The 10,026-nt window shown below is 38.4% G+C and overlaps 1 protein-coding gene across 1 annotated transcript in view; it reads left to right on the plus strand.

Moving 5' to 3' along the window:
- SPIRE1 (spire-type actin nucleation factor 1) overlaps positions 1-10,026 on the plus strand; it is a 125,228-nt gene that overhangs the window by 97,576 nt on the left and 17,626 nt on the right. The window contains exons 7-9 of the mRNA XM_009318579.1: positions 503-589; positions 978-1,107; positions 4,714-4,755. Coding sequence (XP_009316854.1) covers positions 503-589; positions 978-1,107; positions 4,714-4,755 — 259 coding nt within the window. The remainder of the gene's footprint in view (positions 1-502; positions 590-977; positions 1,108-4,713; positions 4,756-10,026) is intronic.

Below are 10,026 nucleotides of genomic sequence, written 5' to 3' on the forward strand. Positions count from 1 at the left end.
TTGGGAGATGGTAAGGACATCAAGAAAACTGGGGCATTAAAGAGCACCTATGTTTTTTCAGAGGCTAAGAACAGAGTATTAGAGACTGTGTAACGGTTGTCAGTGAGACATGGTTCAAATAGTTGTTCTTAAAAATAGTGTTGGCAACTTTTCCTCCAAGCAAAATACAGTCTTCATCTGCATTCTCCCATAGATGCGATTGCAGCCTTGACATTTGATTTCATAATTTCAAAATCCTAAGTATAGCTGATTAAAGCTGCTGCAGTTGTGGTTATTCTGCAGCTATCTGCAAAGCTGAAAAGCTGTTATCTACGTTTCTGCTTGCCCGTGCTCTGCATATGGATTGTTGCTCTGCTCAGGACTGGTGGGGTTTAACGTCTGGTGCACGTGTCGGAACACTGCAAGCTCTGTCAGGGTTGTTGTGAGTTTTCAGTTGATCTCATCATCTGCATGAATACAAATGCAAACCATGTAAATACATATTTCACTTTCTCCTTTCCAGGTCAATGGTGACATTCCACCTCGATTAAAAAAGAGTGCCCATGAAATAATCCTGGATTTCATCCGATCGCGACCTCCATTAAATCCTGTATGTAATCCAGTGGGCTTCATTCCTAACAAAAATGTGGCTTTTAAAAGCATATTTATGTCCAGGGAATATGTTAAATATTACGCTTTCTGACATGGGCTTTCAGAAATACTGTCTTTTGTATATAGAATGTAGTCTCTTAAAGAACAATATGTAATATCTTGCACCTACCAATTAATAACTGTTATTACCAGCCACCCTTTATCTCTCTGGGAAATCATAATGAATTGGGGAAAAATACAATCCTCTCTCCAATTTATGCGAGTTTTACAATTGAGTGCATGTAAAATCATATCACAACATTCCACATTTTTTTCCAAAAAAAGTGTGAAATCCACTTTCAAGGAAGCACTGTTTTATGTAAATGCGATTATCTTTATATCCCGAGGCCTCGGCAAGAAAACTGAAACCAACCCCACCACGGCCACGCAGCCTTCATGAAAGGATACTGGAGGAAATCAAGGCAGAGAGGAAGTTACGTCCAGTCTCACCTGATGAGATAAGGCGTAGCAGGCTGGGTAAGCACATTGCTAGTTTTTACCTGCAGCATCCACAGAAAACTTCCCACATAAGCAGCAGCAATATTAGCGATGTCTGTGCAGATGTCATGGAAGATAAAATTATTCTCATCCCTTCAGAAAAAGAAAGAACCTACAGGCTTTGCTCGGGCTATGCAGTCTTTGTGATAAAGTTCTATTGGAAAATAAGATACGGTATGGTTCAGCTTGATTCCCTTCAAGTTTTTAATGTAACTATTAGATAAATTTAATGGCATTATATTGCTTGTTGCACATGACAGTTAACATTAGATTTGCTCAGAATGGAATGGGTATTGCTTCTCCCCAGTGCAATATTCCTTACATATCTGCAAGTATTCTTTACATGTCTGTTTTTAATTAATTTTATTCTCTTTGTTTCCTGTTGTTAGCACCATCAATTTCCTTATTTTAGTTTAAAATCTGCTTTTATTTTGTTTGCTGAATCTATTGCTTCTATTTTGAATCTAAATCTTTGTTTCATTTTCTAAGTTATGGAACATATGTTTGTATATATTTTCAGCGGGCAAATAATTCAGACTTGCACTGCAGAGCATTTCATTTCTGCAGTGTATATTCAACAACCCACTATGAAATTATACAAATACTATGCTTTCCAATGATCACCAGTTTGCATTAGTTCGATGGTTCTGATGACAAAAGCATGACAAATATACTTACATTGTGACATATTTCTTTAAGAGCACGATATTTACCTGTACCAGAAAAACTGAGCTAGCTGGATTTTTGAAGAGCTAAAGTGGCATCTTATGGCTAAAAAGCATGAAATAATCCATGTATGTACTCCCTGTCACTGCTTTTTGCAAAATATTTGTGCTTGCCACATATGCTTAAAGGCACTGGTCCAGATTCAAGTGGGTTGTGACAACCCATTGTCTCCAGAGAAAAACAATTTCATCAGTCTTGCTTTGTTGCATTGTTTTTGAAGTGCTCGGTAGAGTTTGGTGAACACTTGGGTGCATTTTTAAAAGCATGATGGTTTGAATATTGTTTCTTTGGGCCTTCCAGTTTCTGGTTTGGATGCAGTTTATGCTTGCTGTATCAATTAATGTTTCTAATAGGCCTAGACATTTTTCAAAATGTAGGAAGCTTGTAAAAACATGGAATGATTCCTTACTTTTCTTTCAAACATTCAATTTCAGTATTTTAGATGTTCTCCATCTGGGAACTATCATGTCCTCTCGGGGCAGCAAATTTGATCTAATAGATCTTTAAAATTTCTAACTGATACAAATGACATCAAACCCATTTAGTAAACAGTCTGTAAAAACAATGTTAAATTCTGAAGTATTACTGGTTAGGATTTCCTGGCTGATTTCGGGGCATGGCCTCCAATGAGGGATACCCGTCTTCTACTAATTCTTCATTTTTTGTTAAAGAATTAAATTTTTGAGTTTTGGAATTGTGGTAATTCCCCTTCAGTCCAGTGAACTATTTGGATTAAATGCCGTATTATTGGAGGTGTAAAAGGGGATGCATGCAAGTTTTATTTCCCAAGTGTTTATTCGCTGCTGTCATGAAGAAGAAAAAAGAGCAAAGGCCTTGAAGATAATTTTTTCTTATGTTGAAATACGAGGTTTTGTTCTTTCTCACATTGAAATGATTGTTATGTTCAAAGTTCCTTTTAGAATAAAATGTGTTTGTGCAGAACTGGGAATGGAGTAATGCTAGTGACATTCCGTATGGTACAAATAGATCTGCCATATAGTTTAGATGACCACTGAATGTAATTTAGTGTAACAACATGTAAGGTAATGAGGTTTAAGGATTATAAATCCAAGTAGAAACACCATGTGAGACACTTGCACCATCTGGACAGAAATATTTGTTATTATTAAAAACAAAAAGAAAAGAGTGTTAGAGTGAAATATTTGGGAGTGTAAGGTACATTGCACATGTCCCTGAGTTATTTCTTGCTGCTCAGTTTATAGCAGTCAAGTGCACAACTACACTTGACTATCAGGGTGAGGGGGGCTGTACTCTTGCAGTTGCTCCTCTGGGATACGGGTGGACCTATGGCTTGTGCTTCCCAGCAGCCACAGGCTCTGTCCCTCTGCTCTGCACAACACATGCGTACAGGTAAGAACTTCTCTACCCTGAGCTGCCACTGAGAAAAGACAGCCTGTGGCTGGCCGCTCTCAATCTAAAAGGTCTTTGGAAATGGTAATTTAATCTTGGTAGCTGTTCTCACAAAGGGAGAGGTTTGAGTAGAGGAACTGGGGTGAGCTTTCGAATGACCTCATAAAATCATCAGAGTAAGCTATTGAGACAAACACAGCCTTGAGGTACATGTCCTTTTAATTAAAAGCATGGATTTGTGACTCAAGCAAGTTGAGCTAATGGAGCTTGGAGAAAACTTTGTTTCATGTACATGTTTTATCAACCTTCAGTTAGGACTCAGCATTAGGTGATAAACTCCCTTATGCTTTAAAATGTGTTTGCCTTTATGCTGTTTGGACAGGGATTTAGATACTGTTTCTGTAGCTGTTATCTGTGGCTGATGTTGTCTAGTTAATGAACTACAGGAAAAATACCCTGACTCACAAACTTGGCTCTGATTCAGCCACCTACTGCGTTCACCACATAGATTTATCCTCATGAGCAAAACTTGTCCCAGCACAACCTTTTTTTAAACATTTTTTAATGCATTGGTATGTGTGGCTGACAGGCCCTTTCATACCAACTTGCATGTTTATCGCCTGTCAAGCAAGACCGATAAGCTGATGTCAGTTTTGATGCGTTCTTGTACATTCTTGTCACTGGGCTTGGCCTGCTTATTTGGATTAGTGCACTGAAATTTTGTTTTCGGCTGAGAAATATTTTGTGTGTCTACTCCCTTGAATTACACTGTTTAATTGGAAATATAGATAGGTCTTTCCAGAAATAAAGAACATCTGACCACTTTCTTATCTAGGAATAAAATAGTTAGAGGCCCAGGAAGAAGAGGATAATATGACGGCTACATTTTAAAGGCTAAGTCCAGCTAATGTTTTTAAAAAGAACAAGAATCAGCACAAATCACACTCTGTTCGGCCTTTTTTCCCATCCTCTTCAAGGAAACTACTGCTCAAGCTTAGCTTGAGTGTCTCTCTTTATTAGTTTAATTATAATCATTGGAGATTATGCTTAAAAAAAATCAGAAATATCTTTATTTCAGGTCACTGAAACTTGTGTGAAATGTGGCTTTGTACTTTCAATTTTTTTCCAGCTCTTTCTCTCCTCTCTCTTCCCTTGCCCCTTTCTCTCTTTCATTTTAACTGAAAATATTCCATTTTTAAGATACTTGCCTCTTGTTTTGATATTTGATTTATTGAATTCCAAAAATCTCATTCTACAACTATACAAATATATTTATAATTGCTCTGTATGCAAGTCCCATTTCTGCTACTGTAGTTTTCAGACTTTGAGCTTTACTACAGTAAAGCAATAGTATGTCTGACACATTTTGGATTTAGGCAACAGAATCCAAAATGTCTCAAGTGGAGTTAATCCTTTGTTTTCATTACCCCTCTGCTTTTATAATACCTGAATCGTTTTCTTTTTGTTGTTTTTGTTTCTTTTTTACAGCAATGCGACCACTTAGCATGTCTTACAGTTTTGACTTGTCAGGTAAAAGGTGCAATGACACCTGACGTGGTTATTGTGCTTATTGTGAAATTTGTTCCATCTGTTTGTTGAATTCCCATCTAAGAAAGAAACTTGAAGGGATTCTTCCAAGATATGGTCAGTGAAAATAAAAATTAAGATAAATTACTTATTAATACCGACATTTCCCTTGCCACAAAAGGATACCTAGGTATAGGAAACAACTGTATTTCACCTGAAATAGAGTGCTGGAATTCTGTTTAAATAAATAACCAAAATAAGGTGGCCCAGAGCTATTCCAAACTCTAAAAAGGATTGCAGAATACGGTGTCACCTTCAAGTCTGATTTGCTTATTTATTAACCCAACCTTTGTGTCTTTACACTCACTTTTTGACTAAGCCATCTTTTGCAGTACTTCATTTCTCACGAGGATCCAAAAACTAGTTTTGAACTCATCTACCTTTCTAGATTTAATGAAATATACCCGTGAATACTAATCTAGAAAGGAACTGTCAATTCTACTGAGTGTCTTTATAGTAAATGCTTTGTGAGTTGTGAAATCAAAGACGTTCACTCAAAAGAGGCTAAACCTTCCTTCTTTACTGGTTAGCAAAATAAGTTGCTAAGGTTTGTTGGTAATAGCTGACACAGAGGACTCGATAGCTGATCCTTCATCAACTATCTAATATCAAATTTAAACGTTCCTCTTGGTAGGCCATTAGTTAGGATGTGCAGTAACTGTATGAACATATTCTACTTCAGACACAGCAGTGTCAGAGAGAGTTTGTGCCTACTAGCCAGAAAATAAATTCATTCCTCCCTTGTTGTGCATGAACTTTCCAGGATGCTCAGACCCAAAGACTCCACCATTGAGGTTGGAAATATTCTACATTAGCCTCAAAGGTCTGACCACTGAGGAGAGCTCTTATGCTGGCTCTTACCTAATTTCCCCTAGATGACTCCCGAGAAAAAGTCTCCAAATAAATCCATGCTCTCATTTTGTGAAGAAGCAACAGCAGCTGCACCCTCCCCCCTTCCTTCCAGTTGCACGTAGAAACATCTCATCTGGGACTTTTGCAGAGTTTTTGTCCTCTGTTTCTCCATATACCCTTTAACCTCATGTGGTTATTTTCCCCATAGAAAGGCATAATCTGACTGAAATGCTAGCATATTGTGAACTAGAAAGACCATAGAGAAGTTATTTGATTGCCATAATGTAGAAAACACAATAGTTTTGTAATACGGGCATGAAGTTCACAAGTGACCTATCTAAGAACGTGGCTTCATGTTCTGGCTGAGCCAAGTAGCAGCTTGCCACTGTCAAGAGGCGAGGAGGGGCTCTCGCTGCTCCCACTCCTCCCCAAGCTCCCCTCCAAGCATGTGATTCTCCTGACTCCTCTGTGCCAGTCCTGCTCATTTATTCACAGGATGACCTGGTTAAACTCATGTAACCCAGGAACAAATACTTTTATTTTTTTACCAGGTTGGTTTTCTGCTCTTTTAGTGATTTAAACCTGCTTGCTATCTGATCAGATGATCAGAGAGCTGGCTGAGGGCAGATGATGAGCATGGGTGGATGGGAGGAAGGAACAGGCTCTCCTCGTCAGAGGCAGTGGCAGGCTGTTAATCCAGCTCAAGCCCTTTTGTGAAATCTTACACTCATGGCATATTGTACAGCTACTACAGCTGTCTGGTGGGATTCAAATTATGTATATACTTGGTATCATGTTTTACTCCACTGAAAGCTGAAGGGTCCTCAGGAGGTCAGATAATAGCACAAAGAGGTAAACTTCAGTTTTCAAAAAGTATTGCTGCTTTCAGATATGCCAAAAGTTCCTTCAGTTTTAAGACTATAAAACTGAATGTGCCAGTGACCAACAAAAGAGAAATGTTCAGATCTGTCCTTCTACATGTGTCTGTTTGCTTCTTCTTTTGCCTTTTATTTCTAAGAATTGTGAGACATCCTTATTTGTTTAAATCCAAACAATATTTTGTAAAAGTTCCCTTCATAATCCATTAATTCATTACCATAATGTTTTTATTTTAAAGAAGTAGCTTCATAGCAATCTATACTGTACTGGGATTTGCCCTTTTCGACTGACCACCGAAGAACTCTTCCTGTTTTCTTTATCCATCTTCCAAATGTGATTATTTTTGTTTTTTCAAGTCATGTGCTTCTCAGCAAGTGGTATCATATGGCGTGACTGAGTGATCTGATAAATTGTCTTTAGAAGTAAATTCAGGATGATTAAAACATTCCAGTTAGGTAGATGTGAGACACCAGATGAGCAGTACAAATGAATTAGATGGGTTGGGATGTCGATAGTAAGCAGATAAGTGGTAGTTTTGAATGTTGTTGCTCTGCGTGCTTTTACTTTTTTCATTATTTTGGAGGCAGGGAAGCTATACTGTGCTTTCATTCTGTGATCACTGTTTCCCCATACTTGCTTTTTCACTGCTTTCATTGCTTTCTGCTTGATGGAATTGCTGTCGTGAAAAAAACACAAACCAGCTGAAAACCAGAAGTGTTTCTTACTAAGTGCTGAAGGACAGGTGCGGGCTCTTACTATGCTTGCTGTCTGTGACTGGGATGATGCAGACCGATTCGGAGAAGACTTTTGCTGGCACCAAGCCGGTGTAGTTGGTATGTCACACTGCCCGGCTCCACGCATCTCCCTGCTGTTGTCATCCTGAAGAGGAGAGGAGGGGCACCTGGGACCTCCTTGTACCCTGCTGTTTCCTGCTGGTAGAATAGAAGGAGCAAGCGGTAGCCACCTGTAATGAGGGTAATCTGAGAGGTACTCAGGTATCGATTAGGGACCAGGGCAGTCATTGCCCGCTTCCTCTAACAGAAAAATAGCTTAAAAGCGGCTTCACTTCAATGCACTGCATTGAATGCAGCTCAAAAGACCAGTCATTCCCACTCTTAAGACTCAAAGCTGTATGCATGGCTTGCTTGAAGTTGTTACTTCAGAAACAATTTGTACATTGGGGGCGGGGGTGGTGGGACAAGGAGAGAAGAAAAAGGAAACCGAAGCATTTAAATCCAAACTTCACGGGGATTGTTCCTCTTGTTCCCAACCCTGTGAGGTGATGTGTATCACTGTTGGCTTTGCATGATCTGTGCCTCAGACCAGTGTGAGGAAGGGACTCCACTGGGTCCTGGTAATCTCTTAATTTAGGTAGCACAATAATAAATGTGATGCAAACACCAGCAGGAGACTGGCAGTTTGGTATACTGATTTATTAGTTCTCAGGTTTGACTTCAACATCTGAGTTCATTGAAAGGAACAGCACATCTCTCTTACCATTATTCGTTATATAATCTTTCCCAGTATTCATCCTAACTAGCAAAAGGTAAGCCTGTATTAATTCTGCAAATCCATTTTAGCCTTCTTTTAAACTCAGTGTAAAAATGATAGGGTTGAGGAGTACGTTTGCTGTATAGAACAAAATTCAGGTTTCTGTTGTCGTTATTTGCCAAGGAGAGCTGGTTGGGAGGCAGACAGCATATGGTTACATGACTGCTGTGGTTTGCATGTAATCTGTGGTCTGCTTAATTCCTTGTTCCATACGAGACATAATCTTACATGTAAATAAAGGTGCATTTCATGTTATCCTTGGGTGGGGTTTTTTTGTCTCCCCCTTCTTAAGGCTAGTCAGGGAAGGCCAACACAAAGATCAAGTAATCAAATCAAGACCTTCTCTTCTTTCATTTGCCTGTTGTAATGATAGCTTAGAAGAAACTCAAAAGAAACCAAACGTAGTCATCCAATTTGCAGGTACTGTTCATTGTACTTGCTGCCTGAAAAGACACTCTCCCAGTGTGTTGGACTCTCTAATAAAACCTTAACCCCAGGCTGTTACTCACACAAGCCTTTTTTTAATATCATTTGAATAATCTTCAAAACATTTAGATGTTCTATGAAACTAGGGATTGTGAAACTACTATCCATTAAAAAAAAAATTAGGATTTTGTTTCAAAGAATTGTCCATGAATTTCTTCTGTCATGTTCATTTTTATAAGCATTAGTCTATTTGTTGTTTCTGACTTATTTATCCTGATTAATTTTATCTTGTTTATGATGATGTACAATTATTTGCCACATGGTAATGTTTCTGTTGTCTGAGTGCATCACTAAAATAGCTTAAGCAAAGTAATAATTTTTTGGTCTGTATCTACTAACAAATTCTGGTTTTAATTTTGGAACAAGTTATTTTTGTTGAAATCTGTTTGCTGAAACAGTAAAATTTCACGGTCCTTTCCTTGAATTATGATAATCCATTTATTCATGTATATCCAGTACTGTAAATGCAGGAATGATAAACTGAACTTGAGCAGTATTGACAAAACAGATTTTATAAATAGGGTGGTTTTCTAATTTTACTTTTTTTTGTTTTTTATTCTTTAGTACTTGTAAGTTGTAAAAACACTCCCTGGGGTTTTTTTTTCTTTAGAGGAAAGAATGGTGATAAATGACACTTCCTACTGAAGAGCCCTGCAAAACAAATACTGTGTTGGATTGTCTTCTCGATTCACCTAAAACTTCTCTGGTATTTCAAGAAGACTTATAAACCAACATATGAACAACTTAACAATATGTATGAACAACTCATTCATATGTGAATTTAAATAACAACTGGTTTAGGCTTTGTAGATAGTGATTGGCTACATAAATTACCTCCAAAATGGATCAGAAATTTCCATTTCTGGGGTCTAAAGAAATTGGGCCTAAATTCTTAGAAAACAAAACAAAAAAAAACCCCAAACAAACAAAAAAACACCACCAACAAAAACAACAAAAAACCCCAATGGAAAACAATTTATAATGTACCCTGGATATCCATTCCGTCACCTCCCATAGTGCTAGGGGATGTCTGGTGGATGTTCCCTCCTCTTTCCTTTCCCCAGACCTATCATGTGTTTTATTTTTTTGGAAGAAGGCCTTCCCATCATTTATTCTCCCAGTGAGTCCAACCGTACTTACAGGCCATTCTTCACCCTCCCTACCATCAGGCAGGGGAGTCACCACCCAGGAAATTTTTGGGAGAAGGGACACCACTTTTGGCTGTTGTGTTGGTGGTGCTGGGGCTGCTTCATTGGACAGTCTGTTCAGGAACCGCCCTGTGCAGTCAAAAGACAAATCAAAGGATTTTATCTTGCTCATTTGGGGAACCCTGAGCTGCTTCAATCAACTGCATGCCAGCTAATTATGAGGTCTCAAGAAGTGGTATTGGCAGCAGGGAGGTGAGGCAGTTCAGTTTTTGTTTTTCTGCTGTCACTTTCTGGGATT

Source organism: Pygoscelis adeliae, unplaced genomic scaffold (assembly GCF_000699105.1).
Source record: "Pygoscelis adeliae isolate BGI_AS28 unplaced genomic scaffold, ASM69910v1 Scaffold42, whole genome shotgun sequence".
NCBI lineage: Eukaryota > Metazoa > Chordata > Aves > Sphenisciformes > Spheniscidae > Pygoscelis > Pygoscelis adeliae.